The sequence below is a fragment of the Erithacus rubecula genome (genome assembly GCF_903797595.1).
Source record: "Erithacus rubecula genome assembly, chromosome: Z".
In the NCBI taxonomy this organism is placed as follows: Eukaryota; Metazoa; Chordata; class Aves; order Passeriformes; family Muscicapidae; genus Erithacus; species Erithacus rubecula.
Window position 1 is genome coordinate 28,107,021 of NC_136661.1, and position 18,762 is coordinate 28,125,782.

At 35.3% G+C, this 18,762-nt stretch overlaps 1 protein-coding gene across 3 annotated transcripts in view; it reads left to right on the top strand.

The window, feature by feature from the left end:
* Positions 1 to 18,762, top strand: part of PIK3C3 (phosphatidylinositol 3-kinase catalytic subunit type 3) — a 66,506-nt gene that overhangs the window by 31,320 nt on the left and 16,424 nt on the right. For all 3 annotated transcript variants that reach the window (XM_079330155.1, XM_079330156.1, XM_079330157.1), the window contains 6 exons: positions 236 to 305; positions 916 to 980; positions 3,234 to 3,318; positions 4,403 to 4,477; positions 12,220 to 12,388; positions 17,881 to 17,971. In XM_079330155.1, coding sequence (XP_079186281.1) covers positions 236 to 305; positions 916 to 980; positions 3,234 to 3,318; positions 4,403 to 4,477; positions 12,220 to 12,388; positions 17,881 to 17,971 — 555 coding nt within the window. The remainder of the gene's footprint in view (positions 1 to 235; positions 306 to 915; positions 981 to 3,233; positions 3,319 to 4,402; positions 4,478 to 12,219; positions 12,389 to 17,880; positions 17,972 to 18,762) is intronic.

The window sequence follows — 18,762 nt, forward strand, 5'->3', positions numbered from 1 at the left end:
TAATTCCTGAGTTCTCAGATCTCTAGGTGTCTTTTTTTCTTGTCTATCTAGACATGCAATTATCCTGTGTAGCTTAAGGGAAAAAAAAAAAAAAAAAGTATTGCCTAACAGGCTTTCACTCATTATCAGTTTCAGTGAATAACAGTGGAGATCAATGTCCAGCACACATCCTTTTAGTAATAGGATTGCCTTTCTGTTGCATTCATCTTTGCTTTTGTGTATTGTTTTTTCCCAGCTGTTAAGAAAAGAGAATCTGGATTTGAAGCTGACACCCTATAAAGTGCTGGCAACTAGTACAAAACACGGTATGAATACATTAATTTCCTTAAAATACAGTATGGAGAAGAATGTCCTTCCTGTGTTCTTAGTATGTAGAAAGACTTAGAAAGTCTTAGAAAGTCTTATTAGAGTGTAAGCCATGGAAGTAAACAATGTGAGTCACCACACTGTTCCATAGATGACGCAAATATCTTCATAAAAGAAGCGTGGTCTGGATTCATGAGTTTGTGACAATCAGCAGTTACCAATCTTTGGTGCTGGCTTGCAGTGTGATTATGAATAAATAACTGAAGACTCCTATTTAGAGATCTTTGCATGAAATTGAGAAGAAAAGCAAAAAAATCAAACTTGGCTGCATTTGGATACAATGGATAAATATTTAGGAAGCCATCAAAATACTTTCATCTTGAAATCTTGTAAAAACGCACCTTTTGCAAGTCAATTTGGTGATAATGACAAGTTGTTGTCAAAGTATGGAAGGCAGGAGATTAGAAAATGGGACAAAAAAGTGGTTTTTCCTATGAGAAGCAGTAGCATGACTGTGTATTAGTTCTGTCCATTCATAAACATCTATAACAGAGTATCTTGAAAGTCAATGTGTTGAAGATTTTCTCTTTTATCTGTTTTCTGCCATAGGCTTCATGCAGTTTATTCCATCAGTACCAGTTGCAGAAGTTCTTGCTACTGAGGAGACTATACAGGTATGTGATGGGGGAGCTGGAAATTGTCTTCTGATTAAGCCATGTAAGCTGAAGGGTTAGATCTAGTGCAAAATTCTCTTACCTCTCAGCTGATTTTTTGATCTGTTAGATTACAAATTACAGCTGGAAACATTTGGGGTTATTACAGCAGATATTTAAAAGGGTATACATAAATGATGACTGGAATATCTCATGTTCTAAAAGTAACACTATTTAAATAAATTACAGTGGAGTTTAGTTATGATATTGAAATCCTCAGTTTGCTGTGATGATGAATGGAACATACCTGACACTTTTTGCTACATGTTTTGTTTCAGAGTGTCTTTCATTCGAGATTGTCAAAATTGTTTTGATTAGTTCTCTTACTTTTTTGATGAAACAACTAAATAATTTGTTCATATAATTTATGAAGCCTGTTTCTGCTCAATAGTGGATGTGTAGGTACTGCAACTTGGTTTTGTTAGCAGATTTTCTTAATTCTCATGGATTTGACTGGGGACACACAACTGAATAGTGGCACATATAAACTCATACTGGTTTCAAGCATAGCACACAAGCTAGGTAGCAGAGCTCAGCTGGTTGAGATAAATATATCTGGATAAAAACATACCAAATTGCTATATAAGGTGGGTAGCTAATGGGTTTTTTAATGAAAGCAGAGCATATTTATTTGGGTTTGATTTGTCATGGTAGCTTTTTTCCTTTTTTGTAGATGATATTAAAATTTGCATTTTTTTTGTAGCTCGGCAGCTGTAAGTCCAGTCACTCTAACTCTCAGCTCTTATTGTAACATATATTAAAAATTCGAAGATTTAAATTATTTATAATTTTTGATTATCATTTACTTGACAAATAAGTTCACCAAGTACTTCTCACATATAAAAAAATGCTTATCACTAATCAGTGACCAGCATCGATGTATGTAAGTTGGAGTATTTTTATCTTTCCATTGCATAGAGGTTTAATAAGGTACATCTGCACAGTCAATACCTTTACAGATTATAAAGTGCTTTCTTGACAATCCTTTGTAATCTTGGAAGTGTACTATTCATAATTTTAGTCCATTACATGCTTTTATCAAATAATATGTTTAGAAATGCCTGTAAAACTGTTATTTTTCAATTACTTATGACATCATATTATGACTGGAAATAAGTGCCCTATTGTTTCAGTTTTTATGCAGACACAGGGAGAAATTATACCTATGAAGAATTATTAAACTAAATAGACAGTACACCAATAGACTAAGTTTTTCTGTGCTGAAACATGATAAAATAGCAGGACATTGTAGGCCCAGGAAATGAAAAGTAGTTGAGCACTTTTAGGTGTTGTGGAATTTTGGTTTACCTTTTTTGGAAACGTTGATTTTGGACTTCACAGCTGTTCTAGTCAATGTGAGCACTTTATATAACTTCTGTGTTAACAACTGAAAAGATTTAAAGCCAGTAAACCAGTGCTGGCTGGTGAAATGCAGATCTGCAGAAAAGAAAAGGTGTTTTTGTGTTTCATGAAATTGCATTTCATGTTAATTAACATAAGGGTCTTAGTTTTTCATTATGATTTTTAGTAGCTTACATGCCATCCAGAGGACTATCATACTCCTCTCACAGTGTTTTCTTGGATTGTACTTACTGGAAGAAACTTTGCTTAGACTTGGAGATATAACTGAGTTTTCTCTTAGTTAAGAAGATTAAGAGTTTTCTTCTGGCTGATGGGAGGATTGTTTGGTCCTGTCCACATTGCACAGGAAATTCGAATTTTCCATTTGATGACTTAAGCTTTATTTTTTTTTTTAAAAACTCTCTATCAGCAGTAGGTTTGATTGAGGACAGGGACATATAAGGATGATAAACCCTGTAAGAGCATGCTCCCCAAATGTAGTTATAAAGCAGGACTGTTAATCCTGTTTGAGTTTTTTGTTGATAAGACCTTAACAGTTTGCTTTGTAAGTATTGTCACTTGTAGTTACTGATCAGCAACTTTTGAGCGCATTGTTAATTTTCTGAAGCCTTTAATAAAGGAAACAGCTTTTCAGTTTCTGTGTTGAGTATAAGATTGTTGAGTATAAGACTGAGACAAAATATAAATAAAGTGATGTTAAATTAGATCTTACAAGGTGTTTTGGGGGTGGTTGTTAGTTTAACAAATTGTCATAATAGCCATGTGTAGTCTTGATTAAAATTTTTTTTTTTCCTAAAGACCCAGTTTCGTATAATGTGGAATAACTAAATATCTTCATGGCATTCTCTCCAGAACTTCTTCAGAAAACATGCCCCTAGTGAGACTGGCCCTTATGGAATCAGTGCAGAGGTGATGGACACATATGTTAAGAGCTGTGGTGAGTTACAGTCTGATAGCTGGTAACTTCTTAGGGAAGTCTGTAGGGTGTGGTGGATGAGGTATTAAGATATTTCAGTTTAGATGGCTGCAAACAGGGCACCATGCATGTATGTACTTGCTATCAGAAATGCAGTGAAAAGAATCATTTTAAGTCTGGCATGTCACACACAAGTCTGCTCTTGGTGGCTCTTAAAGGAGAATATGAGTTAAACACTCTCTGCTTTCCAACAATAATCTTATCTCTGCCCTCTCTATGTCGTCACTTGAGATCTTCATAATGCAGACACATGAAAAGCATTTAAATGATAAATCATCTGTATCAAATTCTAATTGGTTTTGAAAACATAAGGTTTTTGGGGGGCTCTGGCTACATTTGTATGTAAAGAGAAAGTGGTAGTTTAGTTCACGTTCAGTAAACTGATGACCGTGTTAAAATATCACGTTTGCTGTCCATAAAATTAAAGCATCCCTTCATTCTAACAAAAGAAAAAAAACCTAAAAGAGTATTCAGGTTCGACTCCACAATATCTTCTCCTTTGCCCTTCTCTTTTTGATGGCGCAATCTTGCTTGAACTTGTTTGGTGCTTCAAACTCTTCTGGTTAGTGGGTGAAAGCAACAATTAAAACAGTTGCTCTTTATCAATTATGATCTTGTGAATGCTGCTGACATGGTTATCCAGGCTCATATCAATGCCTAATACTTGTTTATGGTGGCCTTAAAATAGCTTCAGTTCAAAATGTATACATTCACTTTATTCAAAATATTTCAGCTTTTGAAGTACCTTTATCCTAATACTGAACTAATTTAGTCTTTCAGTGTTAGGCATGTAATTGTATAGTGAGAAATTAAAATCTGGACCGTAGTGAAAAAGTTCCAGAGTTTTAGTTCTTCAAATATTCTTCATAGTGCTGGTAATCTTGATTATTCTTCACCAGAACCTCTCCTGCCCCAGGTCTCTGTGGTGTATTTATTGCTAGTGAACTAGAACTAAGATGATGTAATATGCTGTTGTTAATTGTGTGGAACTTGTTGCTCTCCAGGAAAGGTACTCATACTGATGTTTACAATTTACTTGTTACAGCTGGTTATTGTGTGATTACTTACATCCTTGGAGTTGGAGATAGACATCTGGATAATCTGTTGCTAACAAAAACAGGTAATTCTTTTTAGCAATATAATTTTATAGCAACAGTTGTTTAATTTCTAATGTGTTGATACTTTTTTGTTGCATTTTCCTTGTGAATATAGCCCTCTGAGTATTGCAGACTAGATTGTATTTTACAATATAAGTTATATTGTCTCATTTAAGGTAATATTTGCTCCAGTGTGTAATCAGAAGATGATTTCTTAACTAGAGGAAATGAAAGATTTGAAAATAAAGCTTCTTCAACGATTATAATCACTGCTTTGGGATAGAGGGAATTTCAGTTGTTGTCATTGAAAATGAGTTTATGCGTAGCTGCATAAGCTTCTCAAAGTTTTGACAAATAACATTTCTTGTAGAGGAAAGTCTTTTGGAATTTTTATTTGGCTTATTTTTACTTGCCTGCTTACTTTTGAACTACAGCTTCCCTAGGAGTTCTGATTGCTTGAATACCTTCATTGCATAGTGGTGGAGAATTAAGAGTTACGGTTAAGTGTTTATTATGAAGTGAAACATTTATTGAATGAGAAACATTAAATAAAAAATGTTATTTGGAAAAAGAGACCCATCCACATGGAAGGCTTGTTAGTTACAGGTAAGGCTGAAGCATAAACTGCTTTTAACCATTATAGTCTGTCTGAAAGGGCAGAAAATTAACATTGGCCTTGATTTCTCTTAAGCTCATGAAGGAACAACTAAAGCAAATGTATTTTACCTTATCTGTTTGAAAATATACAGACAGCCATTTAAAGATCTGTCTTGAGAGGTCTCTCATTTATCTCTGGTGGTGGTATAAACCTTTCCAAAGTGGGCTCTGCTTGCATGCTGAGAGTAGTAATAGTTCAGTGTTTTGGTTTGGGGTAAAGTGCATCTTACCTGTCTGGGCTGAGTATAGCACTGTGGTTTAACTGGAAGACTTTGGGGAGTACAGCAGAGGGCAGTGCACACCCATCATATATTTCAAGTCTGAAAACCCATGGTCTGCCACAGACTGAGAGATTTTGTGAGCTATCAAGAGAAATCCTTATGTTCCCCATTTCTAAGTATAACAAAGAATTGCTAGCAAGGCCTGTTTCTTGCTACTGAGAATCCCTTATCCTTAAGTTGAAAAAAGCTAATTTCATTCTTCCCTTGAACAATGCATGCTTCAACTACCTCTTTCAAAACTATATGACTCTGTATGCATCCTTTCTTGATGGTATTTATGTAATGAATTGGAGGTTTTCAGTAGGTTAAAGAGTGCTGAGTACCAGTTGTGGTTCACATATTTCTTATATATCACTACCTTTTTTTGGCTCCACCTTTTTGGTGGAAAGTAGCCACATCTGTTAGACTCCTTCCTAAAGAATTAGTGCATAATCTTGTAACATACAGATGTCTATGCTTAGAATAGATACAGTATAATTTTAATATTAAGCACTAGATATAGAAGTCTATAAAAACAGTTTTAGAAATTTGGGGTTTTTGCATGAGATGTCAGTTATCTAATGAAATAATTTCTCTTGTCTTTCATGAATCTTTTATGCCTATAGTTCTAGAAACAGAGTCGCTTTTTTGTAGGAATAGTCTTGAACAAGACATCTGGATTTTCAGATTTTTAAGTGCTGTATCATTATACTTCAAGGACAGCTGTGGAAGTGTGTTTGGAAGGAGATGAGTGGAGCCTTCAGTCAAAAACATCTTTATCTGTCAGTAATGTTTAAAATTACAAAAAGGCTTATCAGTTTCATGAATGTATCTTGGCTGATAACCCAAAAGTCACATTATATACTCAGTACTGCATGACAGGGATATTTATTTTCTCTGAAAACTCTGAACTTTTTGCTTCTCATGGAGACAAAATACATTTTCAATTGCTCTGTGTTTTAACATCTGTTTCTAAAACTGTAGCAGATATTACTGGGATTTGTAGATAACAATTTCAGATGTATGCCCAAGTTTAGGCAACATCAGTGCCTCCTTTTAGGATTACAGACTGATTTATATATTGAAACTGGCATCTGATTTAACAGCTACCATTCCTTTAGTTGCCTTGGAAGGAAGATCTGAGTGGTTGTGGATATACAAGGTGTAGCATGTTTCAATTAACTTCCATGGAATATGCACCAGCCTAGTGTGTTGCAATTATGCCATGCCTTCCCCTGAGAATACTTTGCTCTGCAGTTCCTTACACTCTCTGATTTGATTGTAGAGTAGAATCTAGGTACTAATAAAATATCCAGATATGGATGTCTTCATATTTGCAAGGCAGTCAGTAGAGTCATAAGGAGAGTTGGAAGGTATTTTCACCTTTCAAGTCTCCTGTCCTGTTAGAGGTTTCTTAGTAATTTCAACTTGCTTTATAGACATGCAGGGCTTTAACAAAGGTCCAGGCTATGTGTAGATATTGTAGGATATCCTAGACATTCAAATGGCTTTCTTGATAGCACTGCTCATGTATGTGTCTGACCAATTTATTATCACCCTTGTGAGGCCAGTTTATCTTTCAGTAACCTCTGGTCACCTGCATGAAAATGCAAGTTCCTGTTATGAGTGCCCAAAGTACAGCAGCTTTGACCTGACCCATACACTTGCTCTGTAGCAGGAGGAAACATTGATATGTGGATAAAATTAGGTTATTGATATCTAAGAGTAGGTCAAAGACTGGGTGCTCAGAACTTGAAGATCACATTTGCTTTTGGCATCACGTGTAAATAGATGAAAGATTTGAGCTGTCTTGTCATTTAATGCTTAGAGGTAGAACTGTGGTCACTGACTGACATTTATTCTTCAGTCTTGGTTAGAAAGGGTTGTCAGGAAAGACAGCAAAGACCTGAACAGATTCATATATGAAATGACAGCATGTGTTTGTACTTCCTGTGTTTTTCAGTCAAAAAAATCTATCCCAGAGTAGGTCTGAGATGGTAGAAATGGAACACCTGCAGGATTCAAACATTCACTCTATTTCAGTACTTAGAGAGGTAAATTGTTAAATATGTTTATTAATGTTGCAAAATAGTATAATGTGTAAAAATACAATTTTTGCAGATATTTTTCAATGTTAGTGGTCTTAATAGAGGGACATCCTTACTTTTTTAAAAATAAAAACTAATCCATACTTTTGTTCTTTAGATTTCTCTCTGGAATTCCATTTTATGTGGTGCTTACTGCAAAAAGAACATAATCTTCACCTCTTGATCTGCTAAAACACTTTCTCTTCTAGGTACCTTGAACAGCATTTGTCATCTAGTAATAAATATCAGACCTGTTTTATTCTTAAAATATGCCTGAATAGAATGTATTTTGAGAATGGACAGCTTGGGGAAGGGAAGTGAGTTATAATGCTTAAGACAAACTGGGCTCTTACCAGTCACATGGGTGACAGTTCTAAACTTCACCTCCACATGTTGCTGCATGCTGACTTCAAATCTGTATCCTGAATATGTTCATAAAATTTCACATTACTTTCATTGCTGTGTAATCTTGGAAAAGTTGTAAGATGCTGCTGCTGAAAATTATTACAATAAATTAAGCATTCTGATTTTTTCATCATGGCAATGGTCTGCTTGCAAAAGACAGATTTTGACAGTAACATCAGAATTTGCAGGGAAAGCCAGAAAAACAACCCATTCATCCAGTCATTTTCATCAGAGGAGTTTTTATCCTATTTCTTCAAATTTAAAATAGGAGTTCAGTTAAAATAATCACTAAATTGTACATTTTTTTTATATGGGCCAAGTTAAAATAGTGTTGCTTGAGGGCTACAAAGAAATAATGGATTTTTGGGCTGTTTTGATTGGTTGTTTTTTTTTTTTCTTCCCCAACAATGTGAACAGAGGAGTTTGAAATAATTTGCTTTTTTACTGTTAAGAGACAATTGCCATCAGACTTACTTTATTTCAGTAATTGCATCTAATTTTCTCTGTCCTCTGTGGGTTTTTTTTAAGGTTTTGAGAGTGTTGTCTGGTTTTCAGTGGTTTTTCCTAGCAAAATGAAATAATTTCTGTGCTGCTGTATAGGAACTTTCTCCTGTATTAAAATCTAGGTATTAGCAGTGAAAGTGATGGACAGACTACCCTCTCCAGCTGCACTCAGGTGTTACTGGCTATTGCAAGCACCAGATAGCAATTTTTATTCTCTACAGGTCAATGCTTTGCTTAATCAAAGATCACTCTCAAGGCTGAGGGGAAGTCAGATGGACTTTGAAATCTCTGATGGCCTGACTGGTAGTCAGGATAACTTTCATGTTTTATGCCATATCCTTGAAGTCTCCAATGGCCTGTGCTCTTTATTCCATATGAAAACCAAGCGTTGAGTGGAAAAAGGCAGTCAAACTCATAAAATTAAAAGTTATAATTAAAAAAAAAAAAAATAATCTCAAAAATATCCATTATCAGCTTTTAGGTTTTGAAATCAATAATTTTATATATACATGCTGAGTACTCCTGGAAACTTCTCATCTTCTTCCACTCAGGAAATGCCTTGTGTCCTGCTTTTTCTACAGTAAAATAAATGGGGAGGGCAGGGTGATTCCTAGTGCATTTGTTTTAAAAATGAGATTCACCTGTTTCACCTGTTGTCTTAAGTAACTCTTGGTTTTAGTTTAAATTATGACTGAAACAAACAAAAACCCTCACCTTTATGATTTAGCACTCATTTGGGAACTGTAGTAAACCAAAGTGGAGGTTCAGTTCTGAATGTAATTTATAGGCATGTCTAAAGATTAGGAGCCCATCTAATTAAGATGTAATAAATCAGAAGAAGTTGATCATGGTAAAACATGGTGGTCTAAGAGAGAGAAGGGTATGCATTATGCAGTGTATTGAGGGAAAGACATGTAATTGCTTTGTAAAACATGGCAGTTCAAAGCATTTAGAAAAAGTGGTATTGCACAAAGTTCACATGAAGGCTGGATTAGTGGGAGGGTAGGTGATTATTGTATATAAATGTCATTATGTGAGTATGAACTGTTACAGGGAAGTGTCTGAAACAGGCTGTGGAGAGACCATCCCTGGGGATACTCAGAAGCTGCCTGGACATGGCCTGGCTAAGGCACCTGGCTGTGGGTGTCTCTGCTTAAACAGGGTTGGACCAGATGTCCTCCAGAGGTCCCCTTATTCTTGCAGTTGGAGTTATGCTGAGTGAAAATTGTTACATTCATTAATATAAGGAAAGTTGAACATCAGTGTAGCACCCTGATACAAATGACACTTGGGATGATCACTTGAGATACTTAAAACATTTTTATCTTGATATTAAAAGATTTGAAGTAATTGAGTTTATTAACTTAATAAATTTATTATTTATTTACATAAATAAGGATATAAATGTCACCTATTTTCAGTATTAAATATATAGGAAATTTAATTTGTCCAAAGCAGGCTTGTTCCTCACTTTTTCTGTTGTTAAGACCTGGAGGGTAACATGAGTCATGGTCTACTGTAGAAATCTCCAGACCTTCAGTGTCCCCTCAGGCTGCTGCTGGTGTAGCAACTTTGTGCAGGCACCAAGGAGAGCCTTTTGTTCATGTTCTATAACATGGAGTGCTGGTTTAATCTTTCAGAAGCTGAATTAAAAATATTCAAGTCTTTGTTTAGTAGACAGGCTTAAAAGGTTTGAAAAATATTTATTTAAATATAAGCTTGTACATATAGTTTAAGTTAGTCTAAAAACCAGCTGAATCTTGAAGTACAGCTAGAAAGCCTGTAATGTTAATGCAGGATGGCCTCATCTCACTTTCTAGTGTCTATCACTCAACTATTGGAAATATTTTTGAATGTTTTAGATGTCTTTGTTACCCATGTAAATTATTAATTGTCATCTTTTATTCCGTATCTCCAGAGAAAACTGAAAAAAAAAAAAATATTTACTGCTACAAGAGTTACTGTTTTATTCAAAATGTTGTCTCTTGACTTTTCAAAGTGACTGGTTTGAATAAGTGAACAGAAAGCTGATCCCCAAAACTTCTTCGGTAAACATGTTTTCTGGCCTCATGATGGAAGGGTTGTGTATGTGGTTACCTCAAAAATTTGGTGTACAAAAATGAGCTCTAAAAGAATCTCCTGTACCAGCCCAGAAAGAATGAAGGCTTTTTAAATAGTATAGTTAGTTATGCAAATTGTAATGGTTGTAGCATTTATCAGTCAGCAAATATTTTGCCTCTTGTTCAGAATACTTGTGATCTCTCTTTGAAATTGGACTGTCAGGGAATTTGTTTCTTGGATTGAAGACGAGTCCTTATGATAGATCTCAAAAAGCCTTTTCTATTGATACTACATTATTATTCAATGAAACAGTCAAAGATGGGTGATTAACTAAAAAATATGACTGCTTCATTTTTTTTTCCAACAGCAATGAGAACATAATCTTAGGAAATCTTAAAATGAATACACATGCTGCCGGTTAAAATCCCATAGCAAATATACCCCTGTCTGTAATGCTGCTCAGTTCCATAATTCTGAAACAAGACTATCTTCTGTGCTGTCTGTGTTTGTCTAGATAACAATCATGCTAATAATTTTCTACCTTCTTATTTAAAAGATCTTCTATCTTGTATCTGCATGCATATCTGCAATTCACCATCTTTTTGTATTGTAGTTGTGGTATGGCTCAAGTCATTGCTTAAATTACACATTCCAAACTGAAAATTAATTTGCAGAACAAATTCAGAGACTTTTTTTAGATTTTAGTATTTAAGTGAGTCAGGATTATTCCTTAAAAAAAAAAAAAGAATTATGAATTGTTTTACTTTTATTTCTATTAGCATAATTTTTGTGTGTTTGTAAAATATCTATTCCTCAGTTAAACTAAGTATTTTAGGTTTTTCGAAGTTGCTAGTAAACTAAAGTTTACCAGGGGAAGTTTAGTTGTTCATTTTGCCACCAGTAACATCTCATGCATAGTTCAGTAATATTGGAAGAGAAAACTTGAATTGTCCCCAGTTAATGTGCGAGCATTATGGTGAGCAGCATGGCAGGCTCTTGATAGGAAGGGCAATTGCCTTGTGCATTTGAAGAGAGGAGACATATACAAGTTTTTGTTGAGCTAATGTGGCAGAAGTGTTCTAAATGCAGTCAGTTGAGCTGAGAAGGGAATAGTAGTGATGAAGCAGTGCAATTTATTTTAGTACTGAAAAAGGGTATGACAAACTTTTTGATGAATTTGAAGTCCAGTTTCAAATTTAAAGTTGGGATATTTAAAGTTGTAGTGATGTTTCTTCAGTGTATTTCAAAACCATTGATAATTTTTGACCCTACTTGAACAACTCAAAAGACTTTTGAAACAGCATTGAACTCTTCTTAACTCTTCAGTGGCTTTGAAAGGTTTATAGGATTATGAGTCTTACATTCTCTTTGTGACATTAAATTTATCATATTCATGCCACAGCAATCAAATGTGAAACACACGTTAGGCATTATTATTTAAATTTGCTAGCAAATTATAAAGAAGGTGCAAAGAATTAGTAGTATCTATTATGTAAACTATGCATTCAATATCTACTGGCCAGTTTCAGTATTGGTTCAGTCTTTATGAATATACTCTACATGTTTAAAAATCAAAAAAGTTGTTGGTACTCTTTATGAATTTGAAATCAGTTTTGTTTCTTTAAAGCGATCATTTCCAGTTAACAGCTGAAGATGAAAAATGTACTGTTATATACCTTACAGAAGGAGAACTGCTTACTATCTTCTTAGTGATTCTGTTTTTCCAAGTTTTGCACCAAGAAAATGTTGCAAAACCATTATGTGCAGTGTTTGCCTTTCCTTCTCCTACAGGTAAACTGTTTCACATTGACTTTGGTTATATTTTGGGCCGGGACCCCAAGCCCCTTCCTCCCCCGATGAAGCTGAACAAAGAGATGGTGGAAGGCATGGGAGGCACCCAGAGTGAGCAGTACCAGGAGTTCCGTAAGCAGTGCTACACAGCCTTTCTCCACCTCCGCAGGTAACAGCACTGGGTGGATGCCAAAGCTCATTAGAGCCACTCCAAAGCAGGAGAGGAGACAAGTAAATTAATTGCTGAAGTGTTTCTGTTGAAAATTCAGAGGTTGTTCAAATGCGATCACAAGAATTGTGTGAAAGGAAGGAATGAAAACATCACAGTATTGGTGTAATGTGGAGGCTGAATGTAATGGTTCAAGTTAAAGCCCCCAATTTTGCTTGTTTAATAACTTAAATAGCTTCATTTCAAGTGGGATATTAAATTGTGTCTCTTTTTGGGTGTATTTTTGCCCTTAAGGTTCTTTTCCTCTGAGTATTGATGATCAAGGAACTGTCATTTTAATTTAAGTCGTTACTCATTTGCTGCTTTATCCTCCTCCAGTTTAAATTAGTGATGATCAAATTCTTTGGCTTGAAGATGACACACACATATGCTTAGTTCAGTTCAGCTCCAGTGGGACAAAAATTAGCAACTTGTAGTGACAATCAAGCATGTTAGAAATTTCTTTAAATACCCAGAATTGTGGCAGCTAAAAATTCTTTGGAGTCTGGTGTTTGTGAACCAACGGATCTTTCTTTTAAATTTGGAATCAGCTTCATTCTTTTGCAGTGACTGTATTACTTATCCATCAAATTTCTGAGCCTAGTAGCTCATTTTTGTTCTGTTTGAACAGAGCATAGGTAAGCACTCCTGGTCTGTCCAGGGATTTGATTTAGCACATCTTCAATGAAGAGGAAAGATTTTCATTTTAATATCAAAGATACCTAATGGAAACCTTCAAATATGTGTAAGAAATTGTTATTATGGTAAGCTTATGTGAAAAGTACCTGGAATGTAGAAAGCAGCCAGTGATACAAAATAAAATGCTGCATGTAGTTCTTCAGCTGATAAAAGGAGGAAGACTAAGGAGTTGGTCTAGGAACTGACATTATTAATAGGTTAAAAAGCTATTCAACAATTTGAAGAAATAGTGACATGTTATCAGCAGGCAATATTTGTGGCTTCAAGGAACAGTCCAACTTCTGAACTTTGCTTAACGCTGTTTTGTAATGCTGTATTTCTTATTTGTCATGTATTGAGTAACTGTTATTGTTTAAACCTAGCTGTTTCAGTGGAAAGGTCTGTTGTGTCAGTGAAAGATTATTAATTGAATTAATTTATGTAATGATTTGCTACAAAGATCATCATTAAATGTGTAGTATAGTGATAATTTGGGCATACAACTCAACTGTAAATCAAGAGGGTTTCATTTTTAATGTCTGGAATTGTAGTTGTAATTATAGTATTGCCAATATTTACTCACTTTATTGGAAAATATTTTTAAATGGTTCTTGATAAATATCCTTAAGGCTTTCAACAACAATACTGTATGATAATATTCAAATTACTGTAACTATTACTTTAAGCAGCTACAATGAAAAATACTTAAGGTTATTTGTTAAAAAATAATCATGTGGAACATGTAGAACACTTTAGGTCAAACAGTTCTGCGTATTGACAGAAACCCACTCACAGACACATCTGGCCAAGTAGTGTGAAATCATAACCTCTGATAGCTAAGGCAAAATGCAGACTCTGTGATCTCCATCAGATTGTGCTTTATTTTAGTTCTTTATTTCCCTGGGGAGTAGACAGTTCTCTGCATAGTTCAAGTACTGTATCTTGGTGAATGGGGATTCCTGGTGGAATCGATGTTGCATAAGTAAAAGTAAGGAATTATAAAGGTACAAGTGAAAGAATAGTTCTGTCCATTGTTTTAGGTTGTAAGCAGTTTGCCATATGATCATTATTGTATATTCTTTAGTTAGTTTGGGGTTTTTTTTTGGGGAATAGGAATAAGGAGATGCTTTCTACTTTTTTGAGCAACAGTAATCAGGCGTGTGTGTTTGTCAGCAGTGCTGTACTGAAGGAGCAGCTGCTGCGTTATGAATGTGTTGCAGGGCAAATTGTGGCTGTCAGCAGGACTTGCATATTCACTTAGGCTGTAGCAGCCTTTTAGGTTTTCATTGTACATGTTGAGCCTGTTTAAAGATGTTTAAATCCTGCTACATGTCAGCATTTCCTTTCCACCGAGAATTTCCTGCTCTACACCTGCTCTATTACCTTCTTCAGCAGGTTCCATTGTACCACAAAATGGATCATTTGTCCCAGCTCTCTGCTCAAGGAGGGTTATCCCAGAGCACATGGCAGTTATGTTCAGAATGTTCTGGAATATCTGCCCTGAGGGAGACTCTACACCTCTCTGGGCAATCTGTGGCAGCAAATAATCCAGTCACATCATTTCAAAATTTTTTTCCAGAGTGAGGCTCTGAATTGTTTTGTTCCTTCCAAGTAAGGGTTTCTCCTGCATTAGTTGTGTGAGAAGCTTGTTCAGTTTGAGTTAATGGGCACATAGGTAGGGCAAAGGAGTAGGAAGTAAGTAGGAGCTGGGACAGAAGCTCTAGTTTGGGCTGAGATTTTTTTCCTCTATGTAGGTGGGGTGGTGCATCTGGCTGGAGCAGTTTTTCTCCAGCCTGTTCTGTTTAGTGACTGAGGGTCCTGTCCAGGCCTGAATGGAAACACTGTGTGCATCAAATGGAAAGTTGTGATGGCACTTGGGAAGTGCTTCTCCTTTGGAAAGGTTGTAGCTAGGCAGTACAGGATGTGGACAGTGTTCTAAAAGCTGGGATTAGATGGTGAAGAGGGAAGAGCAAAAGCAAAACTGGAGGTGATTAAGTCCATATTCACTGAGTTTGGACTACAAGAAAATACTTTGGGAAGAATAAATGCCGTAATTTATTATAGCCAACTGTGACATGACAATGACTAGGGAGTATTCATGCTCTTGAGAAGAGAATTGAGTTGTGGGGTACCTCACGTTCCACTGAAATAAAGGTAGTATCCTTAAGGCATTTTAAACTTAGGCATTTTGAATTTGACCAAATAAGCAGGGCGTTAGTTTGGGACTGCAGATAACTGTATACCCTTCTGTCCTTGTCTTTGTAGTAGATGTTTGTGATGTGGATGTTTGGATTTGGTAGAGCATTGCAAAGTCAACACCCTAAATATTTGATTGGTTTAGGACATCTACATGCAAAGGAACTGGTAAATATTAAAAAAATGAATAAAAGAATGCTTAGGATCAAGCAGCCATTTGAGATATTAACTACTTGAAAACAAAAGTTGCTGTTCTCAGAAAGCATAACAATGAGAATTTGACCTTTTCTCTGATGTGGACTTCTTTCTTGATATATGAGATCTCTTCTATGTAGAAGTAGAGTTTTTTTGTTGAATTTCTTTAACAGTACTTCATCTTCAAACCAGAAGTTAATCAGCCTTCAGTACAGCTGAGTCTCCATTTGTTTTGTGAGTTAACTTGTACTGAGATTGAGGAAAGCAAAAAATGATGTGAGAAGTATTTAGGTTTCGGTTTATGCACTTCATTAAACCTCCTTGAAACTAGGAAAGCCTGGCTCAGAGTTTGTTCTGGCTGTGGATGGATGTCAGAGGTCTTTGTAATGTAGATGACAGAGATGAATGACACCCATCTTTGACAAAGGTGTTTGTTTTTAACAAGTCAGGCTCCTAACTCAGGTGATTCAGCAAAATCTCTCCTCTTAGATGAGCTTGGGCTGTAAACTCGTGTAAACCTCATGGCATACTTGCTGAAGATGTTGCCTGTAAGAAGGATTGCAGTTGATTACTGAGTTATAGAAGTTTTGGGGTGAGGGGCAGAGGACAGACCTGCAAATAGTATAAAGAGCAATTTCTTCCTGAATTCTAAATTATTTTTTTTCCACTCCATACTCACCCCCAAATTACCTTTTCTTGTTTGGTTTTTTTTTTTCCCCAAATGAGTTTCTTCAGGTGATCTTATTCTTCAAGAATCAGAAGACTTCAGACTCTTCAGTCAGAAGACTCTTAACTGGCATCTAACAATGATGCCTAGACCTTTAAATTTTTTTTTATAAGCCTCCATCACATAAATAGCTCCAATAACCTGTAGTGCTTATAAGCTCTTATCCTCTTTGCATTGAAGCACAAAAGGGACTCTGACACTTTGGATTCTGTGTCAGTTTGAAGGGAAAACTGACAGAAGGTACCAGTAACATAGGAAGAGAGACTTGAGAGCATGTACCTGTAACATTTAAGCATGTTCAAATAGAAATTCAGTGGTTTCAGGGAAGTAGAAGAAAAATTAATTAAAATCTGTGGTGTCTGTTCCTACTAGCAGAGCAACCTGACTGCCAGATTTCTTATCCAGACTTGAAACAAAATGGTAGATAACTTTCCTTCTTTTCTTTTAATTTGTCATAAAAGTAATTTTCCTGACTCCTGCCCCTGGAGAAGCAAAGTACACAAGGTACTGAAGATTTCTAGCCAAACAGTTGATTTTAATGCTTTTCTTATAATGTCTTGAAACTCATATTAGAATGTGTTAGGTAGTGTTAATTCCAGATAAAGTGTCAGGAGTTTTTGTTGGAATTAAGTGTTTCTGGAGAGATGTCTTTTTGAGCAATATTTACCAATATTTATTTTTTAAAATACTGATTTGAAGCAGACCTTTTGTTTAGTTGAAATACTTTGCACTCCTTGCAATTGTCAGCAATATATATTCAGCAGCTTCCTAATAAACAGGTTTTGCTGCTAAGAATTCATTTTCTATCATCTGTGAAGCTCCTGGTTCTCTTAGCAAAGCAATATTTCAAATGGTGAAGTCAGTAACATATTTTGTGTCTTAAAGGGAAATAGATCTTTTTGTAGAGGAAGGGGAGTTTCACTTTGTGTTGAACAGCTTGAAAATTATCCTTTGAAAAAGAGACTGACAGCTAATTTTCTGCAAGGGCAAAATGGGGTTCTTTAAAAAAATTGTCATGAGTGCTTCCAACACCATTTTAAAGCTGAAAACTCTTCTCTAATTTGTCTTTTATGATGGTTGTAGATGACATTTGTACTTCTTAAGTGTACTGTGCTACCACTATTACTGGAGCTTAGCTGAGCAACTGAAGGCTTGGATCTGGTTAAATATTTAATTCATTATGTCAAAAGCCCTTACAGTGATTGGAAAAATAATTTTTTGTACTTATGAAGACTTAATCTATTTGAATATATATCATGCTGCTGTATCACTTCTTAATAAAAAATAACCTTTGAATCAGTACTCTAGCATATGTTTATCCTACCAGAGAAAGAAAATGGCATTAAAACTTAAAATATATGAAATTATTGTTTATATTTAACATGTCTCAGAGTAAATGTTCTGACAATTTTAGAAAATTGTAACAAAATTAGAGCATTTTATTCCATTTTGGCAGTTTGAGAGATTTTAAAGGTTAAACTTTGATAGTTAATGTAAGTGGCTTGTGTTCTTTAGCATACTGTCAATTAGTATTACAAATGAATCTCTGAAGCATTAGCAGTTCTTTGTAAAATGATAAGTTCTTAGATTAAGATGTTTACAAAATGTCTTTTGTACAGTTTACAAAGTGCTTATCCTAATTTTCTCTTCTGCTTAGGTATTCCAATTTGATCTTGAATTTATTTTCCCTCATGGTGGATGCCAACATTCCAGATATTGCTCTTGAACCCGACAAGACTGTAAAAAAGGTAATTGTGAAGCTTTCATTGTCTTTCAGTAACCCAGGGCATCTCATTATGAAATTTTCAGTCACTTAGGGTGATGACTTATTTGTATCTCACCTCAAGAAATACTTGCTCCTGTTTTGTAATTTCTAGAATCACTGAAGTTAAACATAGGAGAGTATACTTGGAGAACACTTAGCACATGTGCCCATGAATACATAATGGCTTTTTATCATCCATGCAATGCTCCACACTCTGCTCTGGCACTCTGTTCCAGTGGGTATTTTAGCTAAAAACAGCGTTTCCACCTTATCAAACTTAAAAGTGAAGCAGTCAAGACTGACTGTATCATGAAAGATTGTTCCATCTAGTCAAGAAACCTTTAAGTCATGGATGGTTCTATGAAACCAGTCTTCTAGTTATAAAACCAGTCTACTGATGATTGAAAATCAGTAGGCTGGTATATCTTCATCAACAAGAAATTCTTGTTTATTGTGAAGACACACTTGTGTCCCATAATCCTAACTTTGTCTTATACCAGCTTAAGCCATTCTTTTCCATTTGGTGTTTGAACAATAGTTGACATGAAAAATACTGGATACATCTCCATCTAGATTTCATTACACTTACATTTTAGACAAATGTTGAGGTTTTTATAACCTGATTTATAGTGAAGGGCTATCTGTTTTAATTCCCCAAAAGACTTTGTGGAGCCTGTGTATCCAATGGAAATTAGTTCAGTGTTATTTTTATTCAAGTGGTGGATTGTCTCTCAGGTAGGCTATTCTTCACTGTTTTCAATAAGCTGTGATAGC